This window comes from Staurois parvus, unplaced genomic scaffold (assembly GCF_062004578.1).
Source record: "Staurois parvus isolate SC_StPar_1 unplaced genomic scaffold, SC_StPar_1.0 ptg000548l, whole genome shotgun sequence".
Taxonomy (NCBI): domain Eukaryota; kingdom Metazoa; phylum Chordata; class Amphibia; order Anura; family Ranidae; genus Staurois; species Staurois parvus.
The window spans coordinates 9,989,554-10,012,887 of record NW_028318344.1 but is presented as its reverse complement, the minus strand read 5'-3'; the positions used below and the strand labels follow the sequence as shown (position 1 = coordinate 10,012,887).

Here is a 23,334-nt window from a genome sequence, read left to right as displayed (position 1 = left end):
TTTTCCCCACAAATTGAGCTTTCTTTCAGTGGTATTTGGTAGCCTGTGCATTTATTTTTTTGTTTTTGTTTTGTGCTATATAAAAAGAAAACAATTTTGAGGGAAAAAACAAGATTGTTGCTATTAAACATGTCCAGTAAAAGAACTAAAATCTAATTTCGTCATAAATTTAGGCCAAAATGTATTCTGCTACATGTCTTTGCTAAAAAAAAAAATCCCGTAAGTGTAAATTAATTTTGGTTTACGTGAAAGTTTTATAGTGTTTACAAATTGCGGTATTGATACTGGAATTGTTTTTTTTTTTTGTTTTTTTTACTAGTAATGGTGGTGATCAGCGACTTATAGCGGGACTGTGGCGGGCATTCCAACACTGGGGGGGAGGGGGGGGGGAACTGACTGACTTGGTGTCGCTGACATCCCTAGTGACACCAATACAGTGATCAGTGCTAATTAAAAGCACTGACCCTGTACTAATGACACTGGGCAGCAAGGGGTTAACATGAGGGGCAATCAAAGGGTTAACTGTGTGCTGGGAGTGTTTTACTTGGGGGCGGTGTGTTGGTGCTTCACTGTAAGCACACTGCTTTGGATGGCTGTGCTGTGCATAGCCATCCAGAGCAGTGTGCCCGAGCCGTCAGGGAGGAGGACTGTTAGTAAACAAAGCAGCCCTCCTCCCCGTTGGAGATCCTCGGTAATCACCAGCCAGGACCCAGTGATTGACAGCTGCTAATAACGGCGCGGGTAGGGCTCATGCGCGGCTTGCGCACGCCCCCTACCCGGAAAAGCCAAATCATGTATACAGGTGAAACTCAAAAAATTTGAATATTGTGCAAAAGTTCATTTATTTCAGTAATGTAACTTAAAAGGTGAAACTAATATATGAGATAGACTCATTACATGCAAAGCAAGATAGTTCAAGCCGTGATTTGTCATAATTGTGATGATTATGGCTTACAGCTCATGAAAACCCCAAATCCACAATGTCAGAAAATGAGAATATTGTGAAAAGCTGCAATATTCTCGGCTCAAAGTGTCCCACTCTAATCAGCTAATTAAGCCATAACACCTGCAAAGGGTTCCTGAGCCTTTAAATGGTCTCTCAGTCTGGTTCAGTAGGAATCGCAATCATGGGAAAGACTGCTGACCTGACAGTTGTGCAGAAAACCATCATTGACATCCTCCATAAGGAGGGAAAGCCTCAAAAGGTAATTGCAAAAGAAGTTGGATGTTCCCAAAGTGCTGTATCAAAGCACATTAATAGAAAGTTATGTGGAAGAAAAAGGTGCACAAGCAGTAGGGATGACCGCAGCCTGGAGAGGATTATCAGGAAAAGGCCATTCAAAAGTGTTGGGGACTTTCACAAGGAGTGGACTGAGGCTGGAGTCCGTGCATCAAGAGCCACCACACACAGACGGACCCTGGACATGGGTTTCAAATGTCGTATTCCTCTTGTCAAGCCGGTCTGAACAACAAACAACGTCAGAAGCGTCTTACCTGGGCTAAAGAAAAACAGACCTGGTCTATTGCTCAGTGGTCCAAAGTCCTCTTTTCTGATGAGAGCAACTTTTGCATCTCATTTGGAAACCAAGGACCCAGAGTATGGAGGAAGAATGGAGAGGCACACACTGCAAGATGCTTGAAGTCCAGTGTGAAGTTTCCACAGTCTGTGTTGATTTGGGGAGCCATGTCATCTGCTGGTGTTGGTCCACTGTGCTTCATTAAGTTCAAGGTCAACGCAGACGTCTACCAGGAGATTTTGGAGCACTTCATGCTTCCTTCCGCAGACGAGCTTTATGGGGATGCTGACTTCATTTTCCAGCAGGACCTGGCACCTGCCCACACTGCCAAAAGCACCAAAACCTGGATCAATGATTGTGGGATTACTGTGCTTGATTGGCCAGCAAACTCTCCTGACCTGAACCCCATAGAAAATCTATGGGGCATTGCCAAGAGAAAGATGAGAGACATGAGACCGAACAATGCAGAAGAGCTGAAGGCCACTATTGAAGCATCCTGGTCTTCCATAACACCTCAGCAGTATCACAGGCTGATAGCTTCCATGCCACACCGCATTGAGGCAGTAATTGCTGCAAAAGGGGCCCAAACCAAGTACTGAGTACATATGCATGCTTATACTTTTTAGAGGTCCGATATTGTTCTATGTACAATCCTTGTTTTATTGATTGCATGTAATAATTTTCTGAGATTGTGGATTTGGGGTTTTCATGAGCTGTAAGCCATAATCATCACAATTATGACAAATCACGGCTTGAACTATCTTGCTTTGCATGTAATGAGTCTATCTCATATATTAGTTTCACCTTTTAAGTTGCATTACTGAAATAAATGAACTTTTGCACGATGCTCTAATTTTTCTAGAGTTTCACCTGTATATGCTATAGGGCGGCGGGGATGTGGTTAAAGCATTATGTCACTTGTGTCTCACTGTTTCACTTTAACATGCCTAGTGTATAGGATCCCTACAACTGATCTTTTCTCCATTACTGACTTGCCGGTCCTCATTCTGTACTGTCTCAGTGTGGAAAGGGCCAGCTTGGTAAAAGTAGAGCTTTGCTTCCTCATGTCAGAGCCTGCAGCAGAGAGAACAGTGAGCAGCATCAAAGTAGCATCAACAAATCTCTCCCCAAATCTGGTGTCTCAGAGGTAGCAGTGCCTTAGATCTCACACCGCAGACATAGTTATGAGGACTTTTTTCCCCCACAAATGTCCTATATGGATATTCATCATAAAAAATCCTTACCTGCGTCATCTTTCCTGCATTTCAGATGACTCTCCCAATCATTCTGTTTGGCACATTTCTTGGGTAGCAGGGTGCCATATTGGCCGGGGCCCTGGGAAGTGTTGTCAGCTGGCTTCTCATCCCTGGTCCTCTTTTTGCCTCTTCTTGTGCTGGGCTCTTCTGCCAAGATCTCTGCTTCCTCCGTTATAAAATCTTTCCTTTCTCTTCCTCTGAACCGTGCACACACGCAGGATATCCTCTCAAGATGGTGGCACGGGAGCAGAGCGGGCAGATGTAAATTTCTCTGCAAGGCAGAGAATGCTGAACACCATGAACTACTAAGTACAGTATGTGTGTGGTTTGATTTTTTTGATTTTTTTTTTTTTTACTATACACAATCAAGTGTCAGGGATATTAAACTTTAATTTTTGGTGAAGTTAAGTCCCATTTGAATTGAATTGGCACTCATTCTGTGTAAATGTATGTGTTGCGCGACGTTCAGGTAAGAGATGATTACTTGTAGCATTGCTGCTTAATGACTGCATTTTGCATTTACTGAAGAAGCCTATGAGAGGCAGTGTATCCGCACTGAGCAGCTGGTTAAATCAGCACTGATAATGTACGGAGCGCCCTATTAAAGAGCAGGCAGAACCTTTAACCTATTTGATGGGTGTTGCTAGATGATATCTTGTGTAACTTGGACTTTTCAGTCATTCCTGAACTGTGATGCTTTATTAAACTAGATTGCTGTGATTTTTTTTTTTTTTTTTTCTTTCTAAAAAGCAAAGGCTGTAAGCATGACAGATATTTTATTGCTGTATCAGAGCAAGCATGTGGCAGCCTGCTCTTTAGTACTGTACAGTGTGTTCTGTATTAGTCACAATGTTAATCTGATGTCTGACTTGGGGGCATGAAGAGCAATATCTTGGTTATATTCTCTTAGGATGGAGCATGCAGAAATATGTAGTAGTTTCTTTTGACTATGACCATATAAAGGGTTGTGTAAATCAGGCAAGCCTAGAAATCATCATGAAGATCTCACCATGAGTTCCTGAGACAAAAGCATCTGAGTGGGTTAACCTTTACATAAGCCTGAGGCCTCATACACATGAATGGTTGGAGGCTTGAAGTTTTCACTGCTTGGGGAGATGCAAGCGGCCATAAAAATGAATAGCTGTATGTGGCTGTACTCGGGTATATGTTGATGCTTTCAGAATTTCTACGCTTGGGGAATATGTCTTGCACGTTTATGTAGGTATGCAAATACTCAACCTGCTTTATAACCAAGTATGGCCTTGTGCAGCTATTCACTTCTATGACCGGCTGTATGTGCACCTAGAGCTCCCTGGGCTGGGAGACCCATCTACATTTTACAGAAGAACATACGTCTAAGGCCTCTTTCACACGGGTGTTCTGTATGTTTGTTTTTCATCCGTTTACAGATGAAAAATGGACCCCATGTATTTTTATGGACTTACGGATGTAAACTGATAAACATCTTTTTATATCCGTTAATTTTCGCAACCGTTAACATCCGTTTTTTTGAAAGGAAGAAACCCCTATTTTTGTTCTGCAAAAACACTGGACCGGATGTCGACCGGATGTAAACTTTGAAAAAACGTGACTGAACTGAAGAAAAAAAAAAAGGAACGCCCATGTGAAAGGACCCTAAAACTGCCCATGCACATGAAGCTTAATGGGTATACACAGGGGCGGACTGACAACTCATGGGGCCCCCGGGCAATAGGGGATCATGGGGGCCCCTGTGTCCTTGCCCAAATTCAAAAAAGCCTATGAAAAAGGTACCAGGGGCAACACATGGGGCCCCCTACTGACCCCAGGCCCTCGGGGGAGTGCCCGAGTTTCCAAATGGTCAGTCCGCCCCTGGGTATACATCTTAGCTTGCACATTAGGTAGGTATGATGGCTGAGAGTGGAGCTTTTCACTTTCAAGGGAATACACTTGTCTCTCAAATCATCTTCCAGGACAGCTGGGACACACACCCCTTGTTCCTTCATCCAGTGTGTTTTCTATACTGTCCAGTAAAAAGCTTTATCAACGTTCCTTTTCTTTCTGTGACTGAGGAGGTTTGGGAATGACACCTTATTTTACCTTCATGCAAAGCCTCCAGCATCTTTCCTGATTTCATAGTTCTCCTATGCTGCAAGTAGAAGATGGTATGGGTGGTGCACCACAAGATGTGACTTCAGTAGTAGACCTACATGAGGAAGAGGTTGCTTGGAGTGTGACTGGTAGGTTGGAAATGCTGCCAATGACTAATTCCATACAGCCCTAATCAGCAGCAACAACCCCTGTATCCTTGGTGGATGTCAAAGCTGGCATTTTATGGATGCAGAATGGGGTGTATTTATTTTACTGCTCATGTAATGGAGAAATGCCCCTAGATACAAAAGGTCTCATTATTTCATGTGACTTGTGCCCGATCTCCAGAATTGTTCAGTAAATGTAAGCATATCAGGCTGGAGATCTGTTTACACCATGATAAAGATGGCTTTGTGGAAGGATTTTATTAGGCTGGTATTTGGAGTATCTGAGGCTGCTGCTAATTTGCATTTTGATTTGTGATAACGTACTTTAGATATTTATAACAATGAAGTCTCTCATGCGGCTTTGTTGTCTGCCAAACTTCTGAGGGATAAATGGTCTGACTCTTGGCGCCACTGCTGAAATGTCCTGCATTGGGAAGTTTTTAGTACTTTACAAGACCAGCACATTTCTTCAGCTATGGTTTGTTTTATGCTAAAGTGACTAAATGGCTCTGGGACTCTAAAAAGGACTGTATACAAACTGTGTTGGTTATCTGACCAGTCTTCTCTATCCACAGCTGTTATTTTGGTTATGTATTGATGCTGGTAGTTGGAAGTAGTTCCTGGGCTTCTCTACCTCTATACACTGGTATGAATTTCCTTCCAAGGTATCCTGCTTTACCATCAGACCCTATGACAGTCTCATTGCTCCTGATGAAGCAAGAGGAGGATCAGTCCTTGTGTAGTATGTACAAATGAAAAATCCAACAGTGAGATTTTCTTGTAATGGCCAACACTGGTGGATGGGACTGGGAACATTGATGATATTTCCTGGATACAGGTCTTGATAGGTGTAAGAAACTGGAGAGTGGATTAAAACTATCCAAAATATAATTTTTTTTTTTGTTGGGCTTACCAATTTTGGGAAAAAGTTCTTGCTATTAGGACTACACCAGGTCAACTTAAACCACAGTGAACCTCCAGTTCAGGCTGGCCATACACCAGTAGGATTTAATTTGTAAGAAGTTTGTTTTTGGCACATGCATTTGATTTTCTTGTGACAAACAATATGGAATAAGCAAAAAACTAAATGTGAATGTGGTTCTCTTTTGGGGAAAATCCTACTTCTGGTAAAGTGCATGTGGTTCCCGAACTCTAAGGTGGTTTTTTAAAACATTGGCATGGCAGTTGAATTTTTTTAGGGGTTTCATCTCAAATTTGTGTCCCTAATGATACTAGCAAATACTCTTGATAAAGGATTGTTTAGTATTTCTGTATTTTGTGTAGTTTCTGTACTGGTGTTTGGTCAGCTTTAGACTTGTTTGTGAAGAGGAGCAATAAAACGAAGGGCTGATTCACACCATGGTGCAGAGACATCAGTTTTTCTGAATGTGTTCTGCAAGGGCGTAATTGTTCTCTGTGTACCCTGTTCACACCATAACGCTGGTATCACATGTGTACCCTGTTCACACCATAACGCTGGTATCACATGTGTACCCTGTTCACACCATAACGCTGGTATCACATGTGTACCCTGTTCACACCATAACGCTGGTATCATATGTGTACCCTGTTCACACCATAACGCTGGTATCACATGCAGATTTTTTTCAGCTTAGGAATCTGTAATATGTATAAAACTCATTGAAAACTGATGTAAACTAATGTCCCTGCAAGTGAAATCTGCTTGTCAGTTTCCATCTGTTTTTCTGCACGTTTGGTGTGAACGGCGCTTAAACCTCTGTGTAGAACTGCAAAGCCGTACCCAAGCCTCTGTATGTGATGTGCAAGTTTGGCTGTCCCTATACTGTACATGTATATTCTTCAGAGTTCTACATGGAAGCAAGACTTTTGAAATGTAAATCATACTGATAATCCCATCAAGCAGATTGTTTGTTTGTTTGTTTACATGTGTTTACAAAACAAAAGAACTATACATTCCTTTTTAATCTGAGCTTTTTTTTTTTTCTCAGATTAGGTGCAGGTACTCCCCCCTCCTCCCTACCGAGGTCACCCCTGGTCTCCACAACCTACCCACCTCTGAGCACCATCCCTTGGTTTCACCTTCTAACCACCTCCCTGTACTGTCCCTTATAGACATTGCAGAACCAAGTATCATTTTGTGGTGCATTTGTATGGAATTTGTTAAAGATGAACAAGAAAAGCCATAAAATAGATCGCCAGCAACAATAGACCCCACCCCCAGGACAAATCCCCCTCCCATAGTGAGAACCGATCCCCCAGCAGCAAAAAGCAATAGACTACACCACACAGTTTGCAGTCCCACTGAAATATAACCCTACTTTTAATTGTTTTGCTATTTTAGCTCTTTTTTTAGTTGCTACCTAATGTGTACTGATTGGCAGAAATACCTTTCTGACTGGATGAGCAAGAAAATTAGCTGCCAGTATATAGTTTAAAGTGTTACTAAACCCACAACAATAAAATCAGTCTGTATGTGCAGTAACCATGCTTGTTCTACTCACTGTGGAACCTAAGGCTGGCAATAGATGGGCCATTTATTGGCCGAATAAATGAAAAATCGGTCGTTGCTGCCATGGATGCTGCCACCAATGCTCACGAAAAACGGTGGTTTTTCGTGGATTTTCCAGCATGACCAATAAAAAGAAACAAGAAGATCCACGAAAAACGGCCGACTGCATTGCCCCACTAACGGTGTGAATATCAGCCGTTGTGTTTTTTTTTTTTTTTTTTTTTTTTTATTTGGACAAAAATTCGGCCGATAAACGACCTGTCTATGGCCTGCATAAGGGGTAAATCCTCTGCATTGTGTAAAAACGCTGTTTGATCCTGACTTCTCTGATCCTCCCCTTCTCCCAGTTCCCCCCTCTTATCTCCTGATAAGACATATCGTTTGGAGACACTCTGCACATGATCAGTTTGATGTGTATTGCTAGAGATTTCTTTTTTTTTCTTGGGAGAGTGCATGTAATTAGCACAGGGCCAATCAGTGCTATCCGGTCAGAGGTTCTGTATCCTAGAACAGAAAGAGAGCTCCTACAAGCTTTAACTAGTGCTGTGCTGAACACTGATAGAAGTGACAAGACTGCACAAACTGCTGATGAGAAAAGGTATTTAGCAGTTTATATTTACTAAAATAATTGCATTTCCGTGTACTGTGGGAGACCAGATATAGTGAATGCAGGGTCCTGGGTTTAGTAGGACCCTATATTATTATTATTATTATTATTATATATTTTTTTTTTTTTCTTTTTATGCAGCCAGCATAAAAAAAGAGCAGATTCCTCCATCCACACGAACAAGGTGGTTGGAGAAATCCTTCCCTGTCAGGACATTGTCATTTGACAGCGGGACTCGGCACTGTTGGAATACAGTCTAATGATCAACTTCTGTCAAACAAGGACAGCCACCCCCTGATGGAAATTTGGACGGTCTTTGCTGAACTGACTAAATTTCAATCCATCCATTTTTTTAGCACTATCTATAGGTTTAGGTCATATTCATGTCAAGGTGTTTTTCCTCTTGCAGCTTTTTTTCTTTTTTTTAAATGAAAGGAAATGCATGCTGATGCACATTATCGCACAGGGTGCGTTGTAACACACTTTGCATTAAATGTCACCGTGTGTCATAAAAGGCTTTGATGTGTCAAAACGTGGTGATGTGTGTTATATAAGGTATATATAGCGCCATCAATTTACATATATTTTGTACATTCACATCAGTCCCTAACCCTCAAGGAGCGTACAATCTAAGATCCCTAACTTACTAACATACATACACATACTAGATAGGAGCCAATTCACCTACCAGCATGTCATTGCAGTGTGGGGGGAAACTGGAGTACCCGGAGGAAACTCACACAGGCACAGGGAGAACATGCAAACTCCAGGCAGGTGGTGCGTGGTTGGAATTCGAACCAAGGACCCTAGTACTGCCAGGCGGAAGTGCTAACCATTTAGCCACTGTGCTAATAAAAAATAAAATTTGTTTTTTATTAGAAAATGCATCATGGAAAACACAACAGGTGTGAATCCAGCCTAAATGATTCCTTTTAACTACTTAATTTTGATTTACACCTTCTGTTAGAGCAGTCAGAAAAGTCATTATGCTGGATAACACATGAACAAATTATCCAGTAAACTGATCAATACATCCCAGTGATTTCCTCGTTCTTCACAGCTGTGCCATAGACAAATACATGCTGTGCAAGCAGTACAATGAAAATGACATTTAACCAAGCAGCATTTGCACTGGAATGGAAACAAATATCAGCTTCATTGTGGTTAATTACTGTACATAACAGATGCAATGAATCATTTTTTGAAGATTTAGATGAATACCAAATAATTTTGCACAATAGACATCAGAGTAATCGACAGATTTAGAACTTTAAATACTCTAACCGTAAAAGTTTTTTTTTTTTTAATGGAGTGCAGGGGGATTACAACATCTGTCAGTTTTTTATTGCTGTTTGTGTCCCTGTTCGGGAGATGCATCCTCTATTTCTCCTGTTTACTATTATCTTTGAAAGTAAAGGAAAATCCCATGTTTTGGGTTTATATCAGAACACTAATAGAGGCGAAATCTTCCAATGGGAACACTAGTTGTGGTGGCCCTGGTGTTGCACCAGGATTCTCTCACTTTGCAGGGATCTCCTCTCACTTCTTCCTGTTTTGGATGTTGGACAATAAGTGAAGGGAAATCTCCCCAATGTGACAGATATTTAAAAAATACAGGGGGTTTTAACCCTCCCTATGCTGAACTTAAAATGGGGGGGGGGGCTTTACATTTTTTAGTTACAATTGTATTGAAAATCTAGGCCCTTACATAAATATATATATATATATATATATATATATATATATATAAACCTTAGTGTTACTAAACCCAGGACCCTGAATGCACTATATCTGGTCTCCCACAGTACACACAACATGGAAATGCAATTTTTTAAGTAAATATAAACGGCTAAATACCTTTTCTCATTAGAAGTTAGAGCAGTCTTCTGGCTTCTATCAGTGTTCAGCCAAGCACTAGCTAAAGCTTGTAGGAGGAGTTTTCCTTCTGCTCTAGGAGGATGTAAAACCCCTGACCTCTGGTGTGTATTGCTAATCAGCACTGGTCAGACAAACTGAGCATGTGCAAAATGCTTATGGTTCAGTCTGTTATCAGGAGATAAGAGGTGATCGCTTGAAAAAGGGGAGGAACATAGAAGAAAGGATCAAACTGCCTTTTTACGCAATGCAGAGGATTAACTTCTTATGTTCCACAGAGAGTATGACAAGCATGCTTTTACAGGCTGATTTTACTGTTGTGGGTTTAGTAACATTTTAAAACCAATAAAATTGGAAATCAGACTGTGGGGTGCAGTGTAATATATTACTTGTGTGGTGGCAGCATTGGTTTCCTTTAAAGCAGCATTAGGCTCCATGCACATTTTGTTTTTATTAGATCAAAAACTGCTGGATGAAAAACTCTGATATTATTATTATTATACAGTATTTATAAAGCGCCAATAGTTCGCCCAGCGCTGTACATTACAAAGGGGGACAGAACATGTGACAGAACAATAACAATACAATGCAAAACATGAGGGGATCGAGGGCCCTGCTCTTTGGAGCTTACAATCTAGGAGGGAGGGGATGGTGGCACAGGAGGAGATAGCTGTGGGGGATGGAGTGGTAGGAAGAGTGGAGGAGGTCGGCAGGTTAGCAGGGGGTGGGGTAGGCTTCCCTGAAGAGATGGGTTTTCAGGGTGCGCCTAAAGGAGAGGAGAGTAGGTGATAATCTGATGGGTTGGGGCAGGGAGTTCCAGAGGATGGGTGACACCCTGGAGAAGTCCTGGAGACGGTCATGGGAGGAGGAGACCAGGGAACTAGAGAGAAGGAGGTCTTGTGAGAAGCGGAGTGTGCGTGTTGGGCGGTACTTGGATATTAGGTCAGTGATGTAGTTCGGGGCAGTGTGGTGGACGGCTTTGTACGTCAGCGTTAGGATTTTGAATTTGATCCGTTGCGCAATTGGAATAACAGTGTTTTTGTGCCAGCTTGCAGCACAAAAACTATTTATTAGCTTTAGTGTTTTTACAGCACATGATGGGGAAAAAAACTGTTAGGAGTGTTTTAGTAGCATTTGGGTGCATTCAGTGTTTTTTCTGCTGAAAAAACTGTCCACAAAACTCTACAAAAACTCATTTTTTATTTTCTGCTCCTAGAAGCTGAAGCACAAAAAACCGCTGCTGGCCTAAAGTCGTGTTCATGAGCACATAGGATAACACTATTTGGCTTTTAGGAGCAGAAAAAAAAATGCTAATAACAGCTTCTTGGAGCTTTAGGCTACATTCACACTAGCTCTGTTAGCAGGCGTCAGACAGGAGTTTGGGAAGCGTTTTTAATGCTTCTCTAACGCCTCTGAAAATTCTGCACATGGCAACACACGGTGCTGTTCACACGGAAACGTTCGCGTCGCATCGTGGCAAAACGGATGCCTCTGGTCAAGTCAGGAGGAGTTGAAGCCTCCAATTCAAGTCTATGGTGCCGCTCCACAAACGTCTAGCCAGCGTTTGCGGAGCGTTAACACCATTTAAACTTCATTATAAGCATTTGTGGTGCGGTTTTAACGCTTGGCAAACACCTACCAACTGCCGCAAAAACCGCGCATAGGGCGGTTTTGGAGCGTTAAAAACGCTTTACAAACGCCTGTCTAACCCTTGTCAAACGCTATAGGGGTGTTTTGGCAAGAGTTAGAAATAAAGTCAAGTGTGAACGAGCCCTAAGAAGAACATAGTGTGCATGGAGACTTAAACCCCAAAGCAAAAAAAGTTCTCTTTTGTGGCTTACCAACTCTTAGATCCCCAAATAAAAGGAAAAGGAAAGAAAACGAATACATCTAAATGACATCTGACTAGTAAGTTCATTTTTCAACTTCCTTTAAAGAATATGTAAACCCAGCATGTCGTATATCTGATCTGTGCCTGCTGTACCATGTACTTTTGTGAAAAAGTGTCCTGTTCCCTTTTATATTGCTTTCTTTGTGTGAAATCCCTGGTGTGAAATCCCTGGTGTTCATGACAGTCCCTCTGCTTTCCTGTTAAAAACAGACCACACTAAGCAGGAGAGCACAGCATGGTCAGTTCTCTAGTTGTGCTGGGAACTGAGCCTGCTCTCCTTCAATGATCAGGCATGTCCTGACACCCTCCTTCTCCCACACAGCCTTTCACTAGGAAGATCAGTGTCCTGCTGTTTCTCCTCTCCTAGCTCTTATGCAGCTGAGAACAGAGTATGTGATCACTTTAAAAAGGAAAAAAAGGGTCTGTGACATGCAGAGATGCAGGTGAGGAGGGACAGAATTGTCACCCTAGGCCAGGGGTAGGCAACCTGCGGCTCTCCAGCTGTTGCAGGACTACAAGTTCCATCATTCCTCTGCAAGTCATAGCTGTAACTGTCAATTTTGTAATGTCTCATGGGAAATGTAGTTCCACAACAGCTAGAGAGCCGCAGGTTGCCTACCCCTGCCCTAGGCTGCTCTCTCGAGTAACCTACAATACCTCACCCTTTCCTTAACGTTATGTACAGCATAGGGGAGTTGATTTGTGGTTAGCGTTGGATATCTGGGACGGCCGATAACATGGTTGGGGGTTTACCTGTGAATGCGCCCTAAGAGCTGTGCTCCTACAATTACATATGAGCACTGGTGCTATTTTTCATAGGTAACATCCAAATGCCTTTTCTTGATGAGGTTGTTCAGCTCCTCATTTGATGCAGTGTACCATGGCTTTTTAGGAAGTGGCCACTTTTTATGACTGCTTATTCTCATAGGTAACCCCCAAAATGCCATAACCTCTGAGGAGATAATGATTTCATGAAATCAATTGGACAGTATAGGCCAACCAATGACGTCCACTGTCCGGTGTTATTTGTACAGTAAAGGTCTCTCTGTTGGGAAGTTACAATGGCTTGTTTGTTTCCAGCAGCAGCTGCAAATTTTGTATCTAGTTAAACAAAGCGTGATTTCTTTTTGACTAGGGTTATGTATGAAACAATTTCTAATAAGCTCTTAGAAATCCTTCACAATGGTTTACAACTCCAGCGTTCCTCAGTGTGGCAGATGTTAAGTCTGGAATAACTGTCACTGTTCTACAGAATGATTTACAGCTTTTATTCCGAATGGAAATAATATTCGTTCGCACAGAGTGGTCTGATCCTCCTGTGGAAGGGCTGCATGTCAAGGGGGTGGTTTTGCAGGACTTGCTGAAGTAGCACAGAAATTTCGTCAAGTTTGTTCTTTCACCATGAGTAATACGCTGCCGACTATGCGAAGCCTTGAGAATGTTTGTTTTGTTGCTTCCTTCGCAGTCCCTGCTGATCTGACTCCCGAAGAGCGCATCGAGTTGGAGAATATCCGCCGCAGGAAACAGGAACTGCTGGTGGAGATCCAGAGGCTCCGGGATGAGCTGAGTGAGGCCATGAATGAAGTGGAAGGCCTTGAGGCCAACGAAGGAAGGTATGACTTCATCATCCAAGTGGACATATTGTACTTTATTTATAAACATGTCAAATCTTAGTAGTGCAGATACCAAGCTCTTGTACATTCATCTAAGCACCTTGTTCTAATAGGTGTTGAGTCCTGCAAGATACAGGTTTTCATGCTATCACTTGCTTTAAGATCTTCTGTAACAGTAAAGCTTCTGTTTTCTTTCTGTAAACTTCAGCAGTAAGAACACCCCATTGGTCAAGGAGCAGTCTCTTGCACCAGAAAGAGAATATGGAAACCATTAATTTTTTAACATCAATTGCATTGGAAAAAATAGAACGAATCATTTTGGTATGTTGGCGGCCCCATTATTTTTAGTGGGCTGCCTTAACGCAACACACCCTTACACAAGGCAAACCCCAGCTGATGCATTGCAAAAATGTAAACAGGCCCTAATAGTTCTTACTGATAGAAGTGTCATCATTTAGAATGTTTCTTTTATGTTATCCTTTTGGAGAGGAAGAGAGACTGACATTCCTAAAGGGGCCAGGCTAATTAAACATCAGAGGGTCTCATTTTTTCCCATTCTGAAAATCTAAGAATTTAGTTTGAGTTTCACTTTTACAGTGTGCAATAACCTATAGCAACCAGCATTTCTTTCATTTCTGAATAGCATTTAAATAATACGCTCTTCAATTCACGTTATTTATATTTTTTAAAGTTAATAGGAGGTCTTATCCATTCCATACCATAAGTTTTTTTTTAACGCTGTTACTGTTGGGAGAATTTTCCCTTCACTTTTTGTCCAATAAATACAACAGGAAGTTGGAGAATTTGTCCAAAGTGAGCATATAACCCCTCTTGGACAGTCGTCACCAGATTAGATGCTTTCACAGACCGATAATGGCCTGTTTACTAGCCAAAAGTGACTTCAATCACTTCTGGTTTCTTAGACCATAGAGATGATCGGGGGTCCTTGGGTCATCTGCATGGTAAAACGGCAGAAGCACCGACTTGAGTCCCGGCCTCCTTGGTTGGATGGTAGATCTGTGAGGGGTGGGGGATGACGACACCCCTGTCAACTGCATGTAAAAGCATGCTTGGATTGCTTTTAAACTAATCAGTATCACTGGCTGAAAAGATTGATACTGGGGTCATGACTGCAGCTGCCTTGGCCCTGGAATAACCACTGAAACGTAACAACATTATGGGTACGACCATTTGAGGGAAGTGGGTAAATAGGGCCGTTTTCTCTAGGTCAGTGGGAAATTTACTCCTTTGCATTGGTTTTTGTTGATAACTCCCACTGCCCTCCGAGTCCCCTACGAGACCAGGTAGAGAGAGCAGCGGCTCTGTAGAGGGGGTACAATGCTGGATTGGAAGAGGTAAGTGGTTAGGAATGGGGGTGAGGGAGGAAAGTTGGAAGGTTATTTCCCTTAAAGCGGAGCTCCACCCAAAAGAAGTTCCACTTTAATGCTTTGTCCCCCACTCCCCATTAAGAATTGGCACCTTTGGGGAGTGGGTACCCGAATTTGACAGGTTCCCACTTCCGCTGCGATCGCCTAGGTGATCATAAGCAGAAGTTGTCTTCAACCACTTTCTCCCCATAGTTTTCTGGGACATGTGACAGGTCCCAGAAGACTACGGGGCCATTCACAAAGCGCAGCGCCTCTCACGCATGCGCAGTGGGCACCAGGCTGTGAAGCCGCAAGCTGTCACAACTGGGTGCCCACACTAAAGTTGCCGGTGCCAGGGAGAGATGACAGTCGGTGAAGCCAGCCATGGTGAGGACACCTCTGGACCGAGGGACAGGTAAGTGTCTGTATTTTAAAAGTCAGCAGCTACAGTTTTTGTAGCTGCTGCCTTTTATTTTTTTCAGCTGGAACTCTGCTTTAATGCAGAGAATGCATTAAGGTAAAAAAAAACCTTTTAAAATTAGAACTGCTTTAACCACTGGACAAAAGGATTTTACAGCAAGTACAAAAGTCCCTTTTTATTATCCCCCTTCGTCCGTCCTGTTTATCATTTGTAGTCTGAATAACTGATGCATCTTTATAATGTCACTGCCATTCATATTCTATTATACATGTAGCCAGGGTGTATAGTTTTTAGTGGCAGGACATGGAAAGTAGTTACAATAGTCATATAGATATTGGGACTTGTAATGAGTAATAAGAGCAGCACTAAAACCACAAATACGAAATATTACTGATACTAGAATATTATTGTTTTGTCGTAACAAGAAGTTATCAGGTTTTGTGCTGTTTTGTTACTTGCAGATATATGGTCATTTGCATTTTTCTTTTTTTTTTCTTGGCAGTAAAACTTTGCAAAGGAATCGTAAAATTGGAATGGGCAGAAAGAAGTTCAATATGGATCCTAAAAAGGTATTTAATCGTTTTGGTGGGGGAACAAGTTTATAATAGCTATAATTAGGCTTTACTCCATAAGCACTGATTTTAGTGTACAAGTAAATCTGTCGTAGACCTGGGCAAATCAGATTAACCGTTTGAAGAAAAATGCAAAAGTTGAGGACCAGCTCATTGTTACATGGTTAGTTTGGCTGAAAAAAAGACTAAAGTCCATCCAGTTCAACCATAAAAAAAAGTTATATTCCTATACCCACAGTTGATCCAGAGGAAAGCAAAAAAATTCAGCAAAGCATGAACTAATTTTGGTCCTGCAGGGGAAAAAATTCCTTCCTGATCCCTTGAGAGGCGATCGGATATTCCCTGGATCACCTTTACCTATACATGTTAGTATCCGGTTATATTCTGTGTATCCAAGAAAGGATCCAGGCCTTTTTTTTAAAGCAATCCACTGAGTTGGCCAGAACCAACTCTTGAGGGAGTCTATTCCACATTTTCACAGCTCTTACTCTGAAGAAACCTTTCCGTGTTTGGAGATTAAATCTCTTTTCCTCTAGACGTAAAGAGTGCCCCCTTGTCCTCTGTGAAGGCCTCAGGGTGAATAACTCTACACCGAGTTCACTATATGAACCACTGATGTATTTATACATGTTGATCATATCCCCCCTTAATCTCCTCTTCTCAAGAGAGAAGAAATTCAGTTCCTCTCTTTCCTCATAGCTGATCTCCTCCATGCCTCTTATCAGTTTGGTTGCCCTTCTGTGCACTTCCCAGTTCCCCAATGTTCTTTTTGTAAATTGGTGCCCAAAACTGAACTGCATATTCCAGATGAGGTATTACTAATGATTTGTACCGGGGTAAAATGATCCCTCTCCTCTCCGAGGATTTTGCTCGCTTTAGAAACCGCAGCTTGGCATTGCATGCCATTATTAAGCTTGTGATCTACCAGAACCCCCAGATCCTTCTCCACCATTGATTCTCTCAGTTGTACCCCCCTAGTATGTATGATGCGTGCATAACCTTACATTTATCAACATTAAATCTCATTTGCCACATAGTTGCCCAATTACACAGTGCATTGAGGTCAGTTTGCAAGTTGGAGACCTCCTGTAGCCCTAGACCATTAACCACTACTCTCTTAACCACTAGTCTACAGGGCACTTATACCCCCTTCCTGCCCAGGCCAATTTCCAGCTTTCAGCGCTGTCACACTTTGACAATTACGTGGTCATGCAACACTGTACCCATATGAAATTTTTATCACTTTTTTGTGACAAAGCTTTATTTTCGTGGTATTTAATCACCTCTGGGTTTTATTTTTTCTTAAACCAAAAACCACTGAAAATTTTTGGGGAAAAAAAGTTTTTTCTTAGTTTTTGTTATAAATTCTGTAAATAAGTGATTTTTCTCCTTGACTGATGTGCGCTAATGAGGCTGCAGATATGGGCACTGGTAGGTGGCACTGATAGGCGGCACTGACTGGCATTGATGGGTGACACTAAAAGGCAGCTCAGATGGGCACTGATATGTGGCAGTGATGTGTACTGGTGGGCACTGATATGTGGCATTGATGTGCACTGGTAGGTACTGAAATGTGGCACTGATGGGCACTGGCAGGTGGCATTGATGAGCACTGAGAGCTGGCACTGATAGACACTGACAGGTGGCACTGTTGGGGCTACACAGATCATCAGGGCACATTGATCATCAGTGCTCTGATGATCTGTGTACATGTCCCCTCTGAGGAATGCTGGCTACCGGCTCTCCTCTTGAGCTGTTAGTGTGACAGCTCGTGAGGAGAGAAATGCTGATAACCGGCATTTCCCTGTTTACATGTGATCAGCTGTGATTGGACACAGCTGATCACATCACCGAGCCGACATCTTCGGCTCTTTCTGTTGATCGGTGATCCGCTGTGTCCGATGGACATAGCCCACTGCAGATCGCCATGCTGCGCGCTCCCGGAGCCGCGCATGCGTGGTTAGAATGGGAGGATGTCATATGACATTCTCCCAGACCGAGAGAACCGCCTTGCGCCCATCGTTGTACTATATGGCAGGTGGGAGGTGGTTAATTTTTAAACTGGTCTTTTTGCCAGTTTTCTATCCATTTATATATGCATTTTGTCAAGCCTGTAGACTTTACCTTACACATTAGCCATGTGTGGGGAACTGTGTCAAACGCTTTTGCAAAATCCAAGTATACCTCGTCCACCACCACCCCTCTGTCCAAGGTTTTTCTCATTTCTCATTAAAAAAAAATTAGATTTGTTTGACAACTTCTGTCTTTCATGAATCCATGCTGTCTGTTGCTTAAAATGTTTTTTTTTCCAGCAAGAACTCATCTATGTGGTCTTTTTTATTAAACTCTCCAGTATCTTCCCAACTATAAATGTTAAACTAACAGGTCTATAATTACTTGGTAAAGATTTTGATCCCTTTTTAAATATAGGCACCACATCGGCCTTCTGCCAATCCAGTGGTACTATGGCAGTCATTAATAAGTTCCTAAAAATTAGAAACAATGGCTTTGAAATGACAGAGCTCAATTCTTTAAGGACCCGTGGGTGTATGCCGTCCAGGTGCTTTATTCACCTTTATTCTGTCTAAATATTTCTGGATCGTATCAGTTGTTAGCTAATGTGGATCATCTGGAGCTGTGTCATAACCATGCCCATTATGGACAAGAGCTCCCCCATGCTCCTTTTTGTATACACAAAGCTAAAGAAGGTATTTAATATACGTACCTTCTTTGTCCCCAGTTACCCACTCTACATTATTTTGTAAAGGGCCTACATGCTCAGAGCTCACCTTTTTACTAATCTATTTGAAGAATTTTTGGGGGTTTGTCCTGCTATCTTTTGAAAGGTGTCATGGTTTTTTTTTTTTTATGCCAATATTCCCACCCAGTCTAAGTCTTAGAAAATTAGCTCTTTTTGTTTTTCCCCTATGTGCTTGTTGTTTACAGCTAACAATAAATGAAATCATGTTATGGTCACTGCTACCCAGATGTTGTTCTTTTATATGGACATTAGTAATAAGCTCTGCATGGTTTGAGATTACCAAGTCCAGCAGAGCATCATTCCTCGTTGGGGCCTCTATGAACTGTACCATAAAATTGTCCTGTAGTAGGTTTATAAATGTTTGCCCTTTAACTGTTCCTGCAGTGTCATTACTCCAGTCAATTTCTGGGTAGTTAAAATCCCCCATTATTATTATTGTTCTAATATCTAATAAAGAGTGAAATAAATTCATACAGAGCTCACACCTTAAAGTGTTACTAAACACACAACAGTAAAATTAGTCTGTATATGCAGTAAAGCATGCTTGTTATACTCGATGTGGAACCTAACGGGTTCATCCTCCACATTGTGTAAAAAGGATGTTTGGTCTTGTCTATTCTGATCCTCCTCTTTTACCATTCCCAATCCATCTGCTGATAGAACAGAGCCTTGGGGCAAGCTGCCCATGCTCAGTTTGGTGTGTATTGCTAGAGAGTGGGGTGTTTTGTGGGTCACAGGAGTGCACTTTTGGTATCCTGTGACCCAGGACTAAGAGCGGGCTATTGTGAGCTATTGGCTGCTATCGGCTAACGTCACAGAGCTTCTCCAGGCTCTAGAAGGATCCTGCCCATGTTGCTGAGATCTACCCATCTGTGTGATTGACAGTTGGCTTCAGCTCTTGGCAAGCTGTGCCAACCCCCTCTTCTGCCTGGTGGTCCAGTGAGTGCTGGAGGGCAGAGCAGTGACTGCTTTCTGCTCTGAGCTGACAGAGAACTGAGCATCCAGCAGTCATGAAATCTCTCAGTTCTTGGGTTTAGTTCCAGCGGGGGACAGCTGAAGCGTCAGATGATGCAACATGGACGTGAGTATGTATGTTTTCTTTTATATACAGTTGTGTCCAAAATTATTCAACCCCCACTGAAATTGAGTGTTTTGGCCAGTTTGACATTGCTTTTGATCATTCAGTCATCTTGCTTACATTTACATTAAAGAGGCACTTGTAGGTCAGACAAATATAACATAACAGTTATAATGAAATAACCACAAATGTCTTTTCTGTGCTCACAGCATTATCAGTTTTATTCAACCCCCAAGTGACATTCAATCTTAGTACTTAGTACAGCATCCTTTTACAGTTATAACAGCTTTTAAACGTGAAGCATAGCTTGACACAAGTGTCTTGCAGCGATCTACGGGTATCTTCGCCCATTCTTCATGGGCAAAGGCCTCCAGTTCAGTCACATTCTTAGGCTTGCGCACTGCAACTGCTTTCTTTAAGTCCCACCAGAGGTTCTCAATCGGATTTAAGTCTGGTGACTGCGATGGCCACTCCAAAATGTTCCAGCCTTTCCTCTGCAACCATGCTCTAGTGGACTTGGAGGTATGCTTGGGATCATTGTCCTGTTGAAAGGTCCAACGTCTCCCAAGCCTCAGGTGTGTGACGGACTGCATCACGTTTCCATCCAATATCTCCTGGTACTGAAGAGAATTCATGGTACCTTGCACACGCTGAAGCTTCCCTGTACCTGCAGAAGCAAAACAGCCCCAAAGCATGATTGACCCTCCACCATGCTTCACAGTAGGCAAGGTGTTCTTTTCATCATAGGCCTTGTTCTTCCTCCTCCAAACATAGCGTTGATCCATGGGCCCAAACAGTTCTAATTTTGTTTCATCAGTCCACAGAACACTATCCCACAACTTTTGTGGTTTGTCCACATGGCTTTTGGCATACTGCAGTCGACTCTTCTTATTCTTTGGAGACAGCAAGGGGGTACGCCTGGGAGTTCTGGCACGGAGGCCTTCATTACGCAGTGTGCGTCTTATTGTCTGGGCTGAAACTTCTGTACCCACATCTGACAAATCTTTTCTCAGTTCCTCAGCAGTCACACGGGGACTTCTCTCCACTCTACGCTTCAGGTAGCGCACAGCAGTCGAAGTCAGCATCTTCTTTCTGCCACGACCAGGTAGCGTTTCAACAGTGCCCTTTGCCTTGAATTTGCGAATGATGCTTCCTAAGGTGTCTCTTGGTATGTTTAACATCTTTGCAATCTTCTTATAGCCATTGCCCTTCCTGTGAAGAGAAATCACCTCTTCTCTTGTCTTCCTGGACCATTCTCTTGCCTTCACCATGTTTGTAACCACACCAGTAAATGTCTAGAAGGAGCTGAGTATCACAGTCATTTTAAAGCTGCCTAATTGGTGCTTATTATGCTTGATTGCTGCTCGGTGACATCCACAGGTGTTTTCAATACCTGATGGAAAGCACCTGTATGAACCTCTGTTCTTCAGAGTGGTAGTCTTTAAGGGGTTGAATAATTGTGGCAATGAAGAAACCACATAAGAACCATTTACTACTGTATTACATAAACAATTGATGTCATTTTAGTTGCATTTGGGTAGTTACAACGTCCTTGTAGGATTTGATTCTGAATACAATTCCAAATGTACACTATAGTCCCTAAACCCCTTTACAGCATTGGGGGTTGAATAATTTTGGACACAACTGTACACATATTTCTTCAATGGGGACAAAGAAATAAATGCACAAAGAAATATGTAGCAAGCGAACAATATGAAACTGCCTCCTGTTACCTGGCCTTGGCACTGGCTTTATGGAGTGCTTATGTTCTCCCGCACGGTGACCTCTAATGTGCTGTGCAGGAAGGAAGTCTTAAAACTTGCATGCCTTTCAAATAAAGGGTGATGTAATCCCTTTCAATTAGTAAGTTGACAGAAAATTTGTAATATGCTTATAAATAAAATGTAAAAAAAAAAAAAACTGTCCAACACTTTTTTTTTTTTTCCTCATTTGATTCCAGGGGATCCTGTATCTTCAAGAGAATGATCTGCTAAGAAACACTCCAGAGGATATAGCTCGCTTTTTATACAAAGGCGAAGGCCTGAATAAGACTGCCATTGGAGACTATTTAGGAGAGAGGTACACTCACTTTTGTACATAAGAATATTTGAGTTCCAACAGGAAAAAGTTTATTTGAGAAATGAAAAAAGGTACTATTGTGCTTATGGGTATAATCAATATTAACAAAGAACCATTTGCAGCAGTCCTAATTGTGAACTAATACACACCACATCATAACTGAATACCCTATGGACTGCACATAAATAGTGCAAAATAAAAAACTCCATCTTATGGAGCGAAAAATACGGTAATATCAGTATCAATATTGCTTTTCATATATTGCCAAACTTTTTTCCCCCCAAAAAAAGGAGGAAATGTCAGTGCGTCTTATGGAGCGGCCGGTCCGGTATTGCTGCCGCCGTGTCAGAATACCAGGCCAGCCGCTAGTCTTTTCTCTGCAGTAGAACCTTGCCTGTTCCCAGGTCCAGCACTGTAGTCTTCCCGCGCTGGTATCTTTAGTGTGGGCTCTCGGCTGTGACAGCCGGGTGCCCAGTGCGCATGCACGAGAAGCACTGCGCTTTGTGAATGGTAAGGCGTCTTCTAGAACACATGACAGGTCCCAGAAGACGCCGGACCAATCACAAAGCGCAGCACTTCTCGCGCATGTGCAGTGGGCACCCAGCTATCAGCAGTAGAACAATGACAGCTGGAAACTATGGGCATTTCAGATGCCTTACTTTTTTCCATGTTAGGCCAAGTGCACTATTGCTTTTGTATCATTGTGCAGTTGTTGCTTCAGGTTGATCATACGGGAATCCCTGCCCACTTTTCACTTACTGGACTACAGATCACCTCCAGTCTCCTTATCTCTGGAACATTAGAAGGCAGAGTTCTGTACTAGAGGAGAACTTGGGCAGGACTGAAAAGACTGCTAAGGGATATCCGTGCAGCAAGACTACAGAAAGTTGGGAGAAGATTGGTACTGTTTCACTGTGTATGTTTGCTTTGCCCAGACCAATACTTTAATTTAAAGAAATATATATGTCCCTGGACTCCCTTTACTGCTGGCCATGTTATTGTATTATATTAGAATTGAGGTATTTACTTTTCTTCCACTTACAAGCCAATGTGAATGCAAAAACAACTCAAATTTTAACCAGTTATGTACATTTTCCTAAACCTTTAAGCAAATGCTTATAATATTTATTTAGTTATTTTAAATTGCTATTTCATTGTGGGGAAAAAAAATTCCAGCCTAATATTTTTGGGATATACTGGGGAAATGTTATAATCCCTCTTCAGTTGATCCTCTCTGTGTTCCAGTTATGGCAATCATTACTCATTTCCTCTGTGGTTACCTAAACATTAAACACAGATGGCCATAAAGCTCTTCTAATAAGGGAGAGTTAGAAATTCTATCAGGTTTCTATTACTGTCAGTGTCCCTGCTGGGAAATTTACTCTGACATCCTATGTGTCACTGAGACACAAGAAGCAATAAAAGCCAATCACAGGTCATCACTCAATTGAAAAAGTTGTTGTTGCTGAATTTTTAACTTGTATAGTTTGGTTAACAAGATATTCAGATCTGTTTAAAGTTCAGAGTATAAAAGGCATGTCTTTTATATGTATCAAATTGTTTTTATAT

The 23,334-nt window shown here is 42.0% G+C and overlaps 1 protein-coding gene across 1 annotated transcript in view; it reads left to right on the top strand.

The window, feature by feature from the left end:
* Positions 1 to 23,334, top strand: part of CYTH2 (cytohesin 2) — a 67,479-nt gene that overhangs the window by 15,238 nt on the left and 28,907 nt on the right. The window contains exons 2-4 of the mRNA XM_089690999.1: positions 13,340 to 13,487; positions 15,778 to 15,844; positions 21,647 to 21,765. Of these exons, the coding sequence (XP_089547125.1) occupies positions 13,340 to 13,487; positions 15,778 to 15,844; positions 21,647 to 21,765 (334 nt within the window). The remainder of the gene's footprint in view (positions 1 to 13,339; positions 13,488 to 15,777; positions 15,845 to 21,646; positions 21,766 to 23,334) is intronic.